Raw genomic sequence first — 19590 nt, 5'->3', positions numbered from 1 at the left:
ACAATTCTCCTCTGAAGAGTATCAGGAGACCTTGATAAAGTATATATCAAATTTTGATACTTTGGAAATGGATCCTATTGAATTCATTTTCTTTCTTTCCTTTTTTTTTTTTTTTTTTTTTTTGAGATAGGGTCTCAATCCCAGGCAGGAGTGCAGTGGCAAGATCACAGCCCACCACAGCCTTGACCTCTCGGGCTCAGGTGATCCTCCCACCCCAGCCTCCCAAGTAGCTGGGACTACAAATGTACAAATGCATGCCACTACGCCTGGCTAATTTTTCTATTTTTGTAGAGATGGGGTTTCATCATGTTGCCCAGGCTGGTCTCAAGCAATCCACCTGCCTCGGCCTCCCAAAAGTGCTAGGATTACAGTTGTGAGCCACTGCACTCAGCCTGGGTTTCATTTTCTAGTTCTAATCCTGGTTCTTCAATTCATGTCCAGCTCAGCTAGACTAGACCTAATAAGGATCATAATATCAAACCTGAAATATTCTTATATATCATAGAGTAAATGGATTCTCTTCAGGATGCTCTTATTGGCGTTTGAGAAAATCCTAAGAGCCAAAGTCTTACATCCATTTGGCTAAAGGGTCACAGTGAATGCAATTCTATATGCACTGAATCCCAGGTGCAGTCATTGGCTCCACTGATGCCAAATTCAATTTCTACTAGGGAGGGATTCAGAAGACAACTATTTAGGTACTTTTATATGTGGACTTGTAAAACAGCTCCCCTTAGGATGGAGAATTAGGCTATGCTAATTTGTCAAGAAGAATGCATTTTCAGAGACAACTGCTTTATGTAAGTGACTACCACTTCTCCTCAAAGCTGGTAACTAATTAAATACTACCAAAATGTTTTATTTAAGTAAGACCTAATGCAGGGGCATGAGGGGGGGAAGAGGATGAAGTTCATGAATCTCTTATTTTGTTGATTTGCTAGCAGAAAATGTTGGACAAAAGAAAATACAGCTTAGTAGCTGATCCTGCTAAACACCAAAGATCTAGAATGAAGAGTTTTGCATTGACATGAAACATTTGCAGCAAAGGATTGAATGCGTGCCGATCAGCAACATTTGCTTTTTGAAATACGGCAATGGAAACTTTATCTGTTTAAATCTCAGTGTAGGTTGATGTTGGGTAATTTGATGGTAAATCAAACTTATGCTCCATATTGGGGAGTGACAAAGAACTTCTTTAAATACTACTGCTTGAGACTTTGCTGCTGGAGATAATGTTTTGGTTTCTATACAGCTAAATAGCAAAGTTGAAACGCCAGATCGAGTTAGGAATCTGGACAACTTTCTTTTGGTTTTTTGATATAAGCAAACTCAATGCCATAAAGAAATGAGGTGGCTGAGTGCTGTGGCTCACGCCTGTAATCCCAGCACTTTGGGAGGCTGAGATGGGTGGACCACCTGAGGTCAGGAGTTCGAGACCAGCCTGGTCAACATGGGGAGACCCCATTTCTACTAAAAATACAAAAATTAGCCAGGCGTGGTGGTGTGCACCTGTAATTCCGGCTACTAGGGAGGCTGAGGCAGGGGAATCGCTTGAACCGAGGAGGCAGAGGTTGCAGTGAGCCAAGATTGCGTCACTGCACTCCAGCATGGCCGACTGAGTGAGACACTGTCTCCAAAGGAAAAAAAAAAGGCCGGGTGCAGTGGCTCACGTCTGTAATCCCAGAACTTTGGGAGGCCAAAGTGGGCGGATCACAAGGTCAGGAGATCGAGACCATCCTGGCTAACATGGTGAAACCCCATCTCTACTAAAAATACAAAAAATTAGCGGGGCGTGTCGGTGGGCACCTGTAGTTCCAGCTACTTGGGAGGCTAAGGCAGGAGAATGGCGTGAACCTGGGAGGCGGAGGTTGCAGTGAGTCAAGATCACACAGCTGCATTCCAGCCTGGGTGACAGAGCGAGACTCCGTCTCAAAAAAAAAAAAAAAAAGAAGAGATAAGGATATAAGATTCGATGGAGCTAAAGATATGAAGCAATACATCTATTTACAAACAAAAAGATCAACTCTTACCATTAAGAGTTATTCTGTAAGAGCAAATGACAAAAACTCAGTGATGGGGCATATAAATTGGGATCCTTTTGTGAACATGAGCCCACAATTTAGAGATACAAATGGGTTTTGTGGGAGAGTAAGGTTACTTTTGAAAAGATAAACCCTTTCTCTGGATGTAGTAAAATAAACTGTCAAACCAATGACACACAATTGAGTGACAGGAAGAGCTGAACACCATGATACCACGTAATTCTATTACTTTTAAACCTCCTCATCTCTTCTGTGTATAGTCAGAGATTTCCAAGGTGTAGCAGTCTATTTATTCATCTTTGGAGAGTTAATGGAGGAGACACCATTAGTTTGAAACTGGAACCAAAGTCATAAAACCTATTCTGATTTTAATAAACAATTCTAAGTAAGAGGTTGTAGAGTAAGACTGTTTTACCAAAGCAAATGATCTGGCAAATAGCCAATTAACACTGGACATATGCAACTAATCAAATAGCAGAGAAACCTGTAATGGTTCTTTATTCTCATCCAGATTATTTTATTGTCTCCATTAGTGGGCAAAGATAGGCAGAAATTTCCCAAACAATTAGACTGGGTAAAAAAAGTTAATAAAAAAACTAACCATTTTTGACATGTTTAACACAAGTTTAGTAGCCCAAAAGGCAAAAAGTTTGGTTAAAATGAAGCAGACTTTAAAAACTTTTCAACTTTTGTTCAATAACCCAGAAAACAGTCCCACAGACAAAAAAGAACTGGTGGGCTTAAGGCAAGGCAGACAGAAGTAATGAATTAGCAATAAACAAACAAAAACAAGGAAATAGAGAAGGAGAAGGGAAAGTAGATAGATAATCAGACAGACAACAGACATGGAAGGCAATGAATGCAGTACAAAAGGGCCTGAACTTGGTTCTAGATAAGAACTATATAAAGCAGTTAACCTAGCTCTTCTAAAACTCAGTCTCCCCAACGTACACGATATTGTGAGCCTAAAACTAAATTACCTGTATGGTTCCCTAGCTCCAAAATGCTAAAGAGTTTATCAGCAGGGAAGCAGAAAGCAAGGAATTCAGTGGCTGCAGTATCTATAAAAAAAGTAAATTTTAAGTTTTGCCCTGGCCTTCACAGCTGAAATGCTGATAATGGGCAAGACCAGAAGCAGACCCCAGGGCAGTGCTTCTCCGATTCCAGTGTGCGTAAGAATTGCCTGGGGTATTTATTAACACACTGACTGCTGACTGGGCTCTACTTGGAGTTTTTTGTGCAGATCTGAGGTGAAACTCCAGCATCTGCATTTCTAACAGGGATCACACTTGCAGAAACATTGTACTAGAGAGTTAGAGGCAGAGGGCAAACAAACATTGTTACGTGGGGAAAAAAGTTAGACTTCTCTTATTTCTGGGGGGAAGAAAAGGATTACTTGTAAGGCGACTGACAAATGTTGAAATAAAATTTGTTTCCTCTGCTGAGCAAAGCTTTGTTGTTAACCAGAATTTAATAGAATACAGTTAATTATGTAATAGTTTATAATATGAATTAGGTATTGCAAAATTCTTTAGAACCTTCAAAATTACATAAATTGAAATGTTCATGCAAAACCGGGATCATAAACTGGGAATTCTATTTATTGATCTTGAACATCACAGAATAGTTAGGTCATTTTTTTTTATTTATGCTAACACTTAAAAGAACTATATATAGTAACTTTTCCTTATAGAATGATGTGTTTCATAAGTGAAATTTTCAGATAATGGAACTTTAAACAACTAAAGTTTCTTTTATTTTTAACCATTTTAGAAGAGTATCTTTCTAAATAGAAAACACGACCATAACAAAAGCTTTCCTTCATTACTCACTGTCATCATAACACACACAATAGCGTTAAGTTCTATAATGAATAATGACCCTCCTGGGTCAACCAGTGTTGTATGAAACCATTCACTATGACACTGAATGAGTCCAGAGTTCTGTAGGTTTGCCATTTCTGCCATCTTGTTTATCTCAGTCCCACCTGAGCTATTAGCTATTAGTATTTCTCAGTGTATTCAAATCTAAGTTGCATTATGAATTGGTATGTATATGCTTATGGGCTTTAAGATGTTATTTTCTTGAGATGACTTTTGATTATTTACTTCCAGATTTTCAGGATGGTCTATGGATGGTTGAGTTATTGTTGGCAGCAGGTAAGTGAGGTACCTAATAGATTTTGTGTTTCTTCTTCTTCTTTTTATTTTTATTTTTTGATCTAGTATGCTATATCAGAGACAGAGGAAAGAGGCCCTTAGGGCAATGTTAGTATATCTAGTAAAGGAATTATAGTTCTGTTCACTTACAGAATAATGTGTTTTAAGTTACTCTTCCTGCCCACACTCTAGAAACTTGTCAACCTTGGAATATCATGTGGACATTTTAACATTTTACTGTCTTACATACAACTTGTCTGAAAGTAGAAAGCTTTATAGAGTAACAAAAGTCAAGTCAGTTACAAGGTAAAGAAGAAATGTAAGGTGAATCTCATAAGAAAAAGGAGCAAAATTTGCTATAAACTGATCACAAGAGAATTCCTAATGTTGGTATCTTATACTGTTGCTCAAAGTCATGTAAAGATCACATTTACTGACCTGGGGAATGCTGGGAAGTTGCAAGTGAGGTCATGGAATTAGAGAGGTTAAGGTTGGCAGTGATACTAAGCTGGCTCTGCAGTGCAGGAGGGTAAGGAGATGTGGGTGTCAGGAGGGATTCCTCACTGGTTTCTTCATCAATTCCAGGCAGGTACGTGTCAATCAAGGCATCAAGAAACTTAACAATAAGCTCAGCATAGTCTGGAATTTGTGTTTGCTGTAATGAAAACCAGGAAATTATTTTAGCTCCTTTTCTTTAAGTAAATCCCCATCTGAAGTCAAAAAGGTATTAATTTTGTTTGGACTTAATTTACTATTTTTCTTCCTTTGTATTACTTACCATTAAAAAAGGGGAGTAGAGTAATATTTATAGACTACCAGAGGACTTACAACAGGCAGGTCTATTCAGCTTACACTTAAAGCTTCCAGATGAACCTGCATTTTCTGAAAGCCATGCACAAGACAGACTGAATTTAATACTAAGGCAATACAATCATCAGGAATGAGGTCTAGTCAATTTTCCAAAACAGAGAAAATGAGCAGAGCATCATCATTCCAGCTGCCATTTAGATTCTAATCACTAGACACTGTAAAGGGCTCAGAGGGTTACTGGCAATCCAAATGCAAAAACTTCTGTATGATATACTATTTCTGTAACTTCAGGCCCATTTTTAAAGTGACAACCTTTGCATGTCAACAGATATTCAGTAATAGTGAAAAGAAATAAACAAAATACCCAATTCTTAAAAACTGGAACAAGGTTTATATAATTCATATTGATTTAGCACCCCCTGTATCTAAAACACTGCACTAGGAACTGTTCAAGGGAAGAAACAGAAATCCTGCCTTCAAGGAACTTTGATCAATTTGGAGAAAGCCCACATACAGAGAAAATGATTATATACATATTATGTAACACTACATAAACTAATGCCAATCAGAAAACAAACTGAGGCCAGGTGCAGTGGCTCATGCCTGTAATTCCAGTATTCTGGGAGGCTGACGTGGGGAGATCACGAGGTCAAGAGATCAAGACCATCTTGGCCAACATGGTGAAACCCAAAATACAAAAATTAGCTGGGCGTGGTGGTGCATGCCTGTAGTCTCAGCTACTTGGGAGATGCGGAAGGAGAATTGCTCGAACGTGGGAGGCAAAGGTTGCAGTGAGCCAAGATTGCGCCATTGCACTCCAGCCTAGAGACAGAGTGAGACTCCGTCTCACAAAAACAAACAAACAAAAAAAAACTGAATAGGAGCAAATGAGGACAAATTCAGAGAGAAATGAATCTTATCTAATAGGCTGGAAATAAAATGGTAATGCTCCTTGCTAGTCATAAGCTATCTAAGTATGTGCATTAAGATTATCAAATACACAAGGGACTGTGGCAGAAAAGTATCACCGAGGTTTATGATACTCTTCTGAAAAGTCAAGCATAAGCTGACTTTGTTTGTAAAAGTGAATACACACCCCCCTACACCGTGCTGCTTCCTGGAAAAAAACCTTGTGATGAGAAACTTTTTACAAAAGTAACATATGTGTTTATTGTGAATTATTATTCTGGTTTTCAGCATATTGTGTGTTCTTAAAACAAGCATACTAATTTGAACAGAAACCTTCATTTTGCCAAAAGTTAGAGAAAAATATATTTTCTTACCTTTGAAAAGGGTCCTGCAAACCGCCACAAGCCATTAAAACCAAAACCTGTAACAAATCAAATGTCACTCTTATAACAAGCAAGATATCTTTTAATTGTAACAGAAATTAAATAAGTTTTATAGCTGATGATATGTAAACCCTATGTACACGTTGAAAACACGTTTTTAGAATATGTCAAAGCGACTAAAACCCACCTCAAATATACTCAGTATAAAAAGTTGTCAACCTGTTACATTGGACATACAATTGAGAGAGTAAAAAATGGAATAAGGAAATAAAAGTATGAACAAGTCTATCCCTTATAAAGAATTCTGTAGTCAGTGCATTCTACAACAGTGCGCATGTTAGCAAGTTCATCAACCATCCTTCTCCAGATACATTTATTTACTTTGCAGGTAAGATGTTTGGTATTGTGGTGGGGATTCTTCATGGTACACCACACTCTGCACAATTCCATGGATTGGATTTAACAGATTTGGATCTTGGCACAGTGATAACAGGGTGTTGATCTTAGAGTCCAACAAATTATGCCTAAAAAAAAAAGTCAACAGAGGAACATTTTAGAGAAAAATTATGTAGTGGAAAACATAATATACATTCCCCAGAATAATGTGCTAAAATTGAAGGGAGATGAGTACTTTTTACTTTCTGGGGCATTTCTTCATTTTCCAAATTTTCTACAATGAACATGTGTGTGTGTCTGTTTTTGTCTGTCTTTTGTTTTTAGTCACCAGGGAAGAAATGGTGAAAACAAACAACTGGTTCCGTGTGTAGCCATATACGGTAAATGTTTGCTTAAGACAAGGTTGGCTCTGTCTGCTACTTAGCATGCTTTAGTATTATTTCCATCTGTTGTATACTGACATGCACTTAGGAAGTTAAAACTAAATTTAGGATCTGTGCAAAACGAAAATAAAAAATTAAATTTAATGTTAATCAGTGCTTTTAAAAAAATGCTGAGTCAGATCAAATAGGGAAAGCAAAATAGTTTAGAGGGAGTGAAATACATGATCCAATTGAAACTTACGAAAAAAATTATTTCTAACCCAGCTACACTCCATTAATAAAAATAACTGAGTCCTAACTCTCTAAAATTCTAACATGAGGTTAAAAAAAAGAAAATAATGACATGATGTAGAAGGCCTAGATCAGGAAAAGAATTTATCTGAGCTATTTAAATTTGAATACTTTGAGGTTAATATTTTTAGTCCTTAAGAGAGAATAAAATTCACCTCTTTTGGTCAATGTCGTTTTCACTCAGCTGTGGATAAATACAAAAGCTCTACTAAAAAGTAAACCAAAACAGGTATGCTGATTTAGATATAGCAGTCTAATAGTTTGCTTCTAAGTGAAGAAACTGAGCAATGATCATCAAAATAAACCACTTAAATAAACCAGTTTTTTTTAAAGTCTTTCCTTATAAACTTTCTAATAGATCTATTAGGTCAAAACTAATCTTAACCCTCATTAAATCTACTGTCTCAAAGCTAAAATCACTATCACAATATCTCATTTTGCCCTCTTTGCAACCAGTGCACATTACTGGGTAAGCATTTGACTTAAAGACAGGCACGAAGGTTAATTAAACCAAAAGGAGATACTTACACAACAGGAAATACTTTGGGAAACACAACACTGGCCTCTGCTAAGTATTCATAAAGAATTCGTTGATCAAACTCATCTGTGGTATATTTTACCAGTGTAGCCTGCCAAGATGCAAAAAAGTAAACACACAACATTTTTACTTTGTGGCTGAAATGTTATCTGTTTGGGTGAGAAGTAGAAGACTGTATCCTATTCATGTTTCTAATATTTAAGGGCCTCCTAAAAGTAGACTGGAATAAAAATTTGAGGGTGGGGGACTCAAAAAGGGGAAATCCTTACTAGAACAGTAAGAAGCAGCGCCTGGATTTTTGGATCAGTAAGTACTTCTTCATCCAAGAGAACATTTGATTCAGACACCGAAACCTTACGTAAATGTGGATGCTGTTGTGATGAGGAAATCCTCTGAGTTTCTGCAGTAAGACAGGGAATTAATGTGATCAGCTGTATTAATCAAACACCTGGATAATCACTTCACCTATTTCAATGTTACTTCTACAATTCAACAGCTTTCTTTAGTAGATACTTTAAATACTAACATAAACATCATATAGAATTACTATTCACCTATACAAAAGTTTTGGTTATTTACAATGTTGTATATAATATATATGACTATTTTTTACACAAGCTTCAAGATAACTGTCATTTTAAGAATGGTAGAGTTTATCTTTTGAGAAATGGTAAACATTTCTATATTTCATTCTAAAGATTCTAAGAAATAGCTGGAAAATAAACATGACTTTCATGTACTCTCCCACCTTATTTTCAACGATCTAGATCAATACTTTGTTTCTCACCCATTTCATAATCAGTTTCTGCTACTCTCCTCATTTTGGGGGGTGTTGTGATCCCTGATTCCATTTCTTGCCTTTTAGGAGCCTTTGTGTCTGATATCAAGTGATCAAAACTTTTCCTTGTTCCTATAAACAAAAGTTACAGAATATGGAAGTTCATTAACCACAATGTCTATAAATGGTATAAATGGGAATATACTAAAAAGAAAATGTTTGGACATAAAGTGTTTAAGCTTTCACTTAGGACTCAAAGAAAGCTCTAATATATCCCTGGAGCAGTTTCTTTCCTTTATTTTCCATCTTCTCAAAGGGTTTTGTTCCCATAGCTTTCCGTTTCAGGATAGGATGCACCTTACTGGTGCAAATTAAACTGAGATTATATTCTGTACACTGGAGGTAAACCAAACTACACTGGAGGTAAATCAACAAATATGATAACTGATAATAAATACAAGGGTAGGCATTATTCAGTACCAAAGGTCAACTATGTCTGACCAGTCTTTTCAGTTTAAAAAATGCTGCTGGTGGCAAGAACTACTCATTAATACATGAGTAATTTCCAAGCTTAGGAAAAAAGCAGACTTTGATTTTAATTTTTTAAGCTTTGAAAAAAAGATATGCATGCCTAAAAATACTAAAAACCAGATACACTGGGAGATGCTTCAAAAATAGCAAGTAGCATTATCTCCCACTTGGCTTTTAGTTTCTCTATTCATGTAATCATGTATTAACACTATTTTTTTTTTTTTGGACAGGGTCTCGCTCTGTGGCCCAGGCTAGAGTGCAGTGATATGATCTCAGCTCACTGTAACCTCCGCGTCCTGGGCTCAGATGATCTTCCCACATCAGCCTCCCCAGTAGCTGGGACTATAGGCGCACACTACCACACCCAGCTGATTTTTCTATTTTTAGTACAGACAGGGTTTCTCCATGTTGCCCAGCCTGGTCTTGAACTCCTGGGCTCAAGCGATCCACCTGCCTTGGTCTCCCCAAAGTGCTGGGATTACAGGCATGAGCCACCAGGCCCGGCCAACAGTATTACTTTTTTAAAGCCAGAATTAAAGCCAATATAATAAAATCTGACAATTTAACACTTGAGAAATACAAAGTCTATTACCTCAAGAATTAACACGAATAACTATTCATAATAGTCATAAATACCAAGGCCAAATAATTTAACAGCCCAAAGGGATCTAGTCCAGCTTTTTAGTTTCATGCACATGTACACCGATGAAGCCATGAGCAGCTAAGTAATTAGTCTGAGGCAGCATGGCTAGGGATCTAGACAATGACCAGATGGAAAACTCAGGTTTTCTAAAACCAGTCAGTGCTTTACATACTCCATGAGATTGGGACACTACTTTCTACATTTAGTTTTCCTTCCTTTCTCACTTGTCCTTTTTGTTTTATTCTCTGTATTCTTCCTGGAAGGTCTCATTCTGCTTCCATAGCTTCAACTATCTGTGAGCTAATCAATTCTAAATGTTTACTCATCTACTTTCTTCCTGAATTCCAGGTACATCTTGTGGTTTATCTCTTAGTTATATACGCCTAGATGTCTTGAAAATATTCCAATATAATCAACCAACCTAAATTTATCATGTACTGTAAACATATTAGTCCTGATCTCTATGAATGGAATCACTATCCAGACACTTTTTAAAACTAAAAACTTCTGACATCCTTCACGATCTTCTCCCCTTCCCCACCTGTAACAATTGGTCACTAAGTCATGTCCATTCTACTTCAGAAACCTACTCCAAACCTGATTTTTGTTGTTTTTGAGATAGGATCTGACTATGCTGCCCAGGTCAGCCTCAAACAATCCTCCTGCCTTGGCCTCCTGAGTTCCTGGGACTATAGGCGTGTACCATTATGCCTAGCTCCAAACCTGCTGGTTCTTCTCCATTCTCTCATTGCGTCTGCCTTAGTGCGGGGCCCACACCACTTTTTTTGTTTTTTTTTTTTTTTTACTTGGACTGCTATATCAATTTTATTAAATGGTTCCCTTGCTAAAAATATGTTCTTGTCTCTCCACATTGCTGTTAGAAAAACTTGGCGAAAATTAAAATTTGGTCATGTTCTTCCCCTACTTAAATAGCTCAGCTGAACGCGTGATAAAGGAAAAATCTCTTATCATGGCACACAGTCATTTCCAATCGAGTTCTAATCCTTCTTCTCATCTCATTTCCTACCCCATTCCCCATGACGCCATGATGTATCATGTTGCTTTCCTGCCTTTTCTTTACTCTTGCTATTCCCCACTGCCCTTAAACATACACCCCTACTTATCCTGTTGTCTATTTAGCAAGCATATATTAAATCTTTAGGACACAGCTCAAATGTTATCTCCTCGCTGCAGTTTTTTTTTCTTCTAATTTCCCCAGATCTCCAGTTTCCTACATTAAGACATATCATTGTAATGGCACCTGGAATTGCTGTTGTGATTGGCTGATTATAAGTCTTGGACACAAATTACAAACTCTTCCAGGGCAGCTACCGTATCTTTTTCACTTAGTACATGGGTTGAACGAATTCAATACTACATTTTTTTCTGAGGTTAGTTTTTCATTTACAACTTCATTGGCATGAAAATCCAGAATTACAAAACACAAAGTAACCAGGAAACTCCTAAAAGATTACTTATGGCAAGGTACTAACAGAAGGGAACTCAACAACAGTAACACACCTATGTGGCTAGTAACCGTGATTGACATTCACGGTTTCTATTTCTTTCATGGTTTACTGGCAGGTTATTTATGTTACAATTTGTTGTTTGTTCACTAATTTCCTTATGAACACAAACATTCTTCTAATATCTAAAGATATTAAATATGTTTGCATGGTAACTGAAATCTGTTGAACTATTCACAGTGTTGGCCACTGAAATATAGATCGCAATGTATTCCAGTAACAATTACAATTTTACCCAATGGAACAGAAGAACATCTCTGCATTTCCTCTGAGCAGCAATGTAAGATCAGTGTTTTTGTTTGTTTGTTTGTTTGGAGTCAGGGTCTCACTCTGTCACCCAGGCTAGAGTGCAGTGGTGCAATCTTGGCTCACTGCTACCCCTGCCTCCTGGGCTCAAGTGATCTTCGTGAGTAGCTGGGACTACAGGTGCTTGTCACCATGCCTAGCTAAGTTTTGTATTTTTTGCAGAGATGGGTTTTGTCATGTTGCCCAGGCTGGTCTTGAACTCCTGGACTCAAGCAATCCTCCCACCTGAGTCCCCCAAAGTACTGGGATTATGGGTGTGAGCCACTGCATCTGGCCTACTGGGTTCTTTCATTCATTTACTTTCAGTTACTAAAATGGAAATGAGTCTCGCAGCGTTTTAGGTGTACTTCTCAGAGACAAAAATTCTATAAATGTTGATGTAACTGAGCAATCTTAATTTCAAGAATCCTATCTTCTGGCTGGGCAAGGTGGCTCATGCCTGTAATCTCAGGACTTTGGGAGGCCGAGGAGGGCGGATCACCTGAGGTCAGGAGTTCAAGACTAGCCTGGCCAACATGGGGAAATCCCATCTCTACTAAAAATGCAAAAATTAGCCAGATGTGGTGATGTGTGCCTGTAATCCCAGCTACTATGGAGGCTGAGGCAGGAGAATTGCTTGAACCCAGGAGGCAGAGGTTGCAGTGAGCTGAGATTGTGCCACTGTACTCCAGCCTGGGTGAACACAAGACTCCATCTCAAGAAAAAAAAAAAAAGAATCCTATTTTCTTTCAGTAACTGAAAAACATGTCTTATTGTCTTTTCAAAGAAAGCATGGCAAATAGTACCATTATAGCTTCATACCATATTCACATATTCTCTCAGACGATAATTTTGGGAAGTATTACAGTATATCATTAAATCCCCTGAGTGCAGCAAGACTCTTGCTTTCTTATAGGTGTTTCTAATATGTCTCAGAGTTCCATTCCCTGCTGACCAGCCAAGGCAAAACAAAATAAGGAGAGTCATAATAGTCTAAGATGCAGAAAAAACCGTTTCAAGGCCCCATTCTCATTTCTCTATCTCAACTTATAATGCTTAACTGAGCTATCAAACTCTCTTTTAAATGGCATCAAAAACTTTGCTACATTGAGATGGAAAATTTTGATAATCTTGCAATTTCAAATAATTTTCCAAGAGTAAAAATATCTATTTTTTTAAATAATAAAAAAAACTACATAATTTAGATAAACTAACCAAGCAACTTCTTAGTGTTGGCCTGAGAAGGCTGCCCCATGTCCAAGCTCATGGATTTCCTGGCTCGGGGACTGGTCTGGCCGACAGTTGGATAGGTGGCTGCAAGGTATCCTTCAGAACCTTTGGGAGAGGACCATGGCTGAGTCTCCTTTAGTGTCCTGAGAGATTAAAACAATAGAGAAAAATTAATTAACATGGTGACAAATATAACCATTGTTTGCTCCTTCCAAGTGGCTGTCCTATTTCCTAACAACAGCAATCAATTAATTTTAAAACTGTACTTTAAAGGGCTTTAGGGTACAAACTCTTGTTGTATCCCCAGGAATTATCAACTTTCTTGCCATAGTATCTTGTACATAGTACATTTGGTGAGTACTGAACTCACCAAATGCTGAGCAAAAAGAACTGTACTGCAATTGTTAAAAGCTGACAAATAAAAAGGTATAGCAACAGGGGTGTCCAATCTTTTAGCTTCCCTGGGCCACAGTGGAATTAGAAGAATATTCCCGGCCACACATAAAATACACTAACACTAACTACAGATGATGAGCTTAAAAAAAAAAATTGCAAAAATCTCATAATGTTTTAAGAAAGTTTACAAATTTGTGTTGGGCTGCATTCAAAGCCCTCCGGGGCTGGGTGCAGCCTGCGGGCCACAGGTTTGACAAGCTTGGTGTACAACATTATGTTTTAAAATACGTTTACATTGGCTGGGCGCTGTGGCTCATGCCTGTAATCCCAGCACTTTGGGAGGCCAAGGCGGGTGGATCACCTGAGTTCAGGAGTTCAAGACCAGCTTGCCCAACACGGTGAAACGCCATCTCTACAAAAATACAAAAAATAGCCGGGCATGGTGGTGTGCGCCTGTAATCCCAGCTACTCAGGAGGATGAAGCAGGAGAATCACTTGAACCCAAGAGGCGGAGGTTGTAGTGAGCTGAGATTGTGCCATTGCACTCCAGCCTACGCGACAGAGTGAGACTCTGTCTCCAAGAAAATTAATAAATAAAAATAAAAATAAATAAAATGTTTACATTGTAGAATGGCTAAATCAAGCTAATTAACATATGTGTTACCTCATATATTTATCTTTTGTGGTGAGAATACTTAAAATCTACTCTTGTAGCAATTTTCAAGTATAAAATGCATTGTTATTAACTGTAATTATGCTGATAAAAGACCTTGAACTTATTGCACTGATTTTTTTTTTAAATCAGAAAAAATCAAGTCTAAACAGGCAACTGTTTAAAAACCAAGAAAATCAGACATTAATTTATAGTTTTGACAGGGGAACACAGGCAAACTATTTTACTCTTTCTATAACAAAAAGGGCATATCTCAAAGTAATATAATAATGGGACTGACAAAAGTAAGACTACTGAATACCAAGTACGTTTGAAAAATTTTTGCATACATTGTTAGAATCTTAAGGAAATTGTTGAAGTCTTTTTATCAAAAAGCAGGATGTTGATAAATGGAATGATATGAGTTTTGCGAACAGAAGATAAGTTTTCTACATTCAACACTGTCCCTAAACCTTAAAGAAATTTTTTTTAGTTGAAAATACAGAAAAATCCCCCAACGATGCCATTTTCATGAAATTTCTCCAAATTATACTGAAAAATATATTACCCAAAACCATGTATAACAGATATAATTTTGACCATCTAAATCTACATTATAGAAAACTTTAAATAACATTAGTGTGATATGAGTAAATACAACAAACGTGTTAGTATGTCTGTATTTTTACAAATCTGTATAGATTCGTTCTCTATCCAAGCACGCAACGTGTTGTTTATATTTTGCGTTAGTTTTTTCCCCCAGGTCCTTCCCCCACAACCTAATATTTTCAAGAGCGTCTCTTTTCATTGTTCAATTGGTCTGTGCTTCAGAGGCAAACTAATGTTAACATTAGCACAATTAGACTGGAAGAATAACTTTCCTACTAACCCACATAAAATACTACATATTTATAAAATGAGTTTTGACTTACACATTCTTCCTAGGCCATCTCTAGATTTCTCCCATATTACCTTCTAGATTACTCTGCTGCTTGCCTCCATTAGTTGGAACATTGAAACTTGATTATAGGAGAGTAAATCCACTTACCTATAGGTAGGATCACCATGATGAATGGGATATGTATCCATAGGAACATTTTCCATTGAAACATCAGTAAGAAGAAGTGACTTTCTATGTTTTAGGCTGCAGCGACTTCGAACTTCTTCAGACACTGTAAGTAAAGCTAAAAGGAAAATGGTGGTAGGTTAAAAAATTTAACAAATCACAAGTGTGACTTAAAACAGGATGAACTTACAGTCTCCTAAAGAGGATAATACCTGTTAAATGTGCACATATTTTGGAAGACTACATAAATATGAAATATACAAAGAGATTTAATAAGCATCTTTTATTTTCCAAGTGCTTTAATGTACATTTGATTTTAACAAACACAAAGTAGGCAGGGCAGGTATTATTAAGTTGAGTGAGAACAAATACAGAGATGTTAAATTATTTGCTCAAGGTGATATGGTTCAAACAAAAAAGTTGAACAAACAGAAGTCTGTGAAACTGAGAATCAGCACTTTCCATCAAACAACTACATTCAAGAATTGTACATAAGTGCTAAGTGTTGCTGAGTAGAGAAACAAAAATCAGATAAGAGCAAACAGGAAGCTTTAATGGAATGGTGGGGATAGGGCAGACATTCCAGATAAAATCACATAAGGAATGAATATTGAAGAGGCAGTCACTTGTAGGAGATGGCAAGTAGATTAGCTTAAAATAGCTCATCCATTTGGAGTGGTGATAAAAAATGAAGCTCATGAAATTTGGAGAAAGATAACAGAACTGAGAAGGCTATTTAAGGGCCCAGGATGCTAGACTGAAGCATTCAGATTTTATGACGGATAACAGAGAGCCGCTGTTGTGTCTTGAACCAAAGATGACCAAGGGAACACATTTCAGATTTTAATGGGAATTAAATTTATTCCTACAGAAAAATGTTCTGGCAAAACTCTCAAAATTTTAATCACTAAAGGACTAGATTGTGAACTTTCTACTCTGCCAAGCAATCGCCAAAAACCTATAGGTATTTGCACTTTTTGGGTGATCCTTACATATAGCTGTAGCAAGATTAATTTTGTTTATTTTGTGTTTTTACCTGCTAAGTAGGCCACGCTCTGTGTATTCACTTCAAATTTGTCACAATTCCTGTGTTTGTTAACCAGAGTTAGTAGTGTATGTAAAATTCTGACTGTTCTTGCAACAATGGCAGGTGAAGGATGCCTGTACCCTACAAAAAAACAAACAAACAAATAAGAATTAATTTTTTGAACAAGTATCTGCTGAGGTCTTCTTCCCTGACTTTTGACTAACAACTCTGCAAGGAAAGGAAGTATAACTCCTACTTTCCAAGAATAGCCATTTGGGAAGGTAAAACATACATATGTGAATGTGAATAATTAACTATGTATAAGATTAAGTACCAAAAATGTATAGAATATAATAATATTCCCTAGAACTCTATAGTACTCCAGGAAGAGGAAAATTAAAAAACATGATAGTCTTTCAGATCTTCTATTTCCTAAAGCAGCACAGGGATTAAAAAAAAAATCTATGTATTAGAATTCTCCTTAAGATTTCTTTTGAAAATAGAGTTATTTTACAAAAACACTTTTAATTAAAAGAAAACCTGATGACATAGGAAGTATATGCTCTAACAGCCCAAAAAATAGGGTTGATTAGAGGATAAATTTGATCTTTGGCCAGCTTTTAATCATTAATGCTACCCCCATTTAAAAATAGGTGATTTGAACATGGAAAGTATCTGGTATTCTTGTCTTTTAAGACAGAGTCTCACTCTGTCACACAGGCTGGAGTGCAGTGGTAGGATCTTGGCTCACTGTAACCTCTGCCTCCCAGGTTCAAGCAATTCTTGTGCCTCAGCCTCCTGAGTGGCTGGAACTACAGGTGTGCACCACCTCACCTGGCTAATTTTTGCATTTTTAGTAGAGATGGGGTTTCACCATGTTGGCCAGGCTGGTCTTGAACTCTTGGCCTCAAGCAATCCGCCTGCCTCAGCCTCCCAAAGTGTTGGGATTACAGGCGTGAGCCGCTGTGCCCAGCCTGGTATTCTTCTAGATAGATATAAAGAATAAGTAAGCACTTTATTAGCCCAGTTGCAATTACTCATCTTGGTATCCTTTAGTAAGTGTAGTATTTTTTGAGAAATCCCTACTGACCTTAGAGATTAACACTGTCAATATTTTTTGTAGAAATTTCCTAAGAAAGTGAAATCAAATGCATACATTCATAGTAGTGGGTGTATGCATCTCTCTCTCTCTCTCTCATAAAAACTGGGGGAATCTCCATGGTCCCTCAAGCCTAAGATTTAAATTGATACAAAATTGTTGACTCAAGCTATAGCTTGAATCTCTATTGTGGCCAAATCCACTGCTGAGACCACTGGGGTTCATGCCAGCTCCTTCTCCCAGGTCTTACTTTACCCGGCTTTGCTTCTGACCCACCACTACATGCTGTTCCTATTAACTGCAGTCTCTGGCCATGACTGCCCCATGTTAATGAACCAAAGTTAGCAGGCTGTGAAGTCAGCAATGGGGAATAAAACCAGGTTAGGAAGTGAATGAGCTGGCTCTGAGGAATAGCTGGAGATCACTGGCTATAAGCAATATAGAAAGGGGTGAGGATAGGGTACCAGAAAGGTGAGATACAATGGTATAAAATAATAGTATTAATCAACAATAAACTATAAACAGGTTGAAGAAAATCTGTGATCAAATCTCTTAACATTTTCTAATATAAATTATTCAAATAACACTCAGTGATTTGCAGTCTGTTTTATTTTGAAAATCAGTAAGATACTTAGGTATTGTTACTATTAATAATAATACAGCTATTATAAGACTCAGTATGTAGGTTTTTTAGGAATCAACTCTGGTCTTTTTTTTTTGAGGCAGGGTCTCACTCTGTCACCCGGGCTGGAGTGTAGTGGCATGATCATGGCCCACTGCAGACTTGACCTCCTGGGCTCAAGTGATTCTCCCTCCTCAGCCTCCCAAGTAGCTGGGACTACAGGCATGTGCCACCGCACCTCGCTAATGTTTTGTATTTTTTGTAGAAAGGGGGTTTCACCATATTGCCCAGGCTGGTCTCAAACTCCTGAGCTCAAGACTTGATCCTTCTGCTTCGGCCTGCCAGAGTGCTGGAACTACAGGTTTGAGCCACCATACCCAGCCAGAATAAACTCTTTGATTTTTCAGGCAAATATGATATTTGATATGGAAATGAGGCTCTCATAAAACACATATCGAACAAAACACAACTCATTAGGACAGATATAGTTTGCATTTATTTATTTATTTATTGAGACAAAGTCTCACTCTGTTACCTAGGTTGAGTGCAGTGGTGTGATCATGGCTCACTGTAGCCTCGACTTCCCAGGCTCAAGCAATCCTCCCATCTATGCCTCCTAAGTAGCTGGGACTACAAGCACGTGCCATTGTGTCTGGCTAATTTTTTTCTGTAGAGATGAAGTCTCACTATGTTGCCCAGGCTGGTCTCAAACTCCTAGCCTCAAGTGATCCTCCTGCCTCAGCCTCCCGAAGTGTTGGTATTACAGACGTAAGCCACCACGCCCGGCCTAGTTTGCATTTAAAGTAAGACATATGGGCTAACTTACTTCAATTTATTTCAAGTAATCACTTACTCAAATTACTTCTGGTTTCTTAATACTATTTCATAAAAATATTCTAACATAGGCTTTTACCTTTTAAAAGGTGTCCAACCAATGCAAAGTTAAAGTTAGAGTTGAAATTGAGTCCAACAAAATGATCCATTTGCTTGCAGTGCCACTCCAGAGGATTCCGGATTGCCATAAATACTTCCTCTGGACTCTATTAAAGATAATCATGAGATGGTTGATGAGGTTCACACAGTAGCTTTCTTTAAAGGCTCACTTAATTGGTTTTTGTGTTCAATAGTACGACAAGATAAGTAATCCTTTCAATTTGAGAGAAATTATTTTCAGTTGACTGCAGAAAAACCACAGAACATTTTAGCTACTACAAATTAACTGGTGCAAGACAGTCAAACATATGAATAAGAAGATGGTGGAAGATGAAATCACTTTTATTTACAATACAAAATAAATAACTGTCAATTTACATCCTGGTGACTTTTAACATGCTTATTAACTCTTAATGCCTAGCATCCTAAGGGCACCAGAATCAATATTAGCGCCTGCTACTGGGCTGTTCTGAAGATGAAAATACCGAGGCAGATGCCCCATTTGCAATGCTCCATTTGCAAATACTCTTTTTTTTGAGACGGAGTCTCACTCTGTTGCCCCGGCTGGAATGCAGTGGCACCATCTTGGCTCACTGCAACCTCCTGGGTTCAAGTGATCCTCCCACCTCAGCCTCCCAGGTCACTGGAATTACAAACACGTGCCACCGTGGCTAATTTTTGTATTTTTAGTAGAGACAGGGTTTCACAATGTTGGCCAGGCTGGTCTCAAACTCCTGACCTGAAGTGATCCTCCCAACTCGGCCTCCCAGAGTGCTGGAATTACAAGCATGAGCCACTGCACCCAGCCAATCTGCAAATATTCTTAACATATAAATAGCCAACAACTAGATATCACTGACCACCACTGTCCCAAAATAGTTCTAGAAAAAG

At 37.8% G+C, this 19590-nt stretch overlaps 1 protein-coding gene across 10 annotated transcripts in view; it reads right to left on the bottom strand.

Moving 5' to 3' along the window:
- Positions 1–19590, bottom strand: part of NF1 (neurofibromin 1) — a 292484-nt gene that overhangs the window by 12523 nt on the left and 260371 nt on the right. For 9 of the 10 annotated variants that reach the window (XM_074018949.1, XM_005583358.5, XM_005583362.5 and 6 more), the window contains 10 exons: positions 18680–18806; positions 16055–16186; positions 15001–15136; positions 12890–13047; positions 8699–8821; positions 8181–8311; positions 7902–8002; positions 6685–6827; positions 6295–6341; positions 4640–4856 (listed from right to left, as the gene is read on the bottom strand). In XM_074018949.1, the coding sequence (XP_073875050.1) occupies positions 4640–4856; positions 6295–6341; positions 6685–6827; positions 7902–8002; positions 8181–8311; positions 8699–8821; positions 12890–13047; positions 15001–15136; positions 16055–16186; positions 18680–18806 (1315 nt within the window). Of the gene's footprint in view, positions 1–4639; positions 4857–6294; positions 6342–6684; positions 6828–7901; positions 8003–8180; positions 8312–8698; positions 8822–12889; positions 13048–15000; positions 15137–16054; positions 16187–16887; positions 17031–18679; positions 18807–19590 lie in introns of those variants that run through there. The other variant, XM_065531194.2, reaches the window with a different exon arrangement.

This window comes from Macaca fascicularis, chromosome 16 (genome assembly GCF_037993035.2).
Source record: "Macaca fascicularis isolate 582-1 chromosome 16, T2T-MFA8v1.1".
NCBI classification, from domain to species: Eukaryota; Metazoa; Chordata; class Mammalia; order Primates; family Cercopithecidae; genus Macaca; species Macaca fascicularis.
This window is presented reverse-complemented; position numbering and strand designations above follow the sequence as displayed.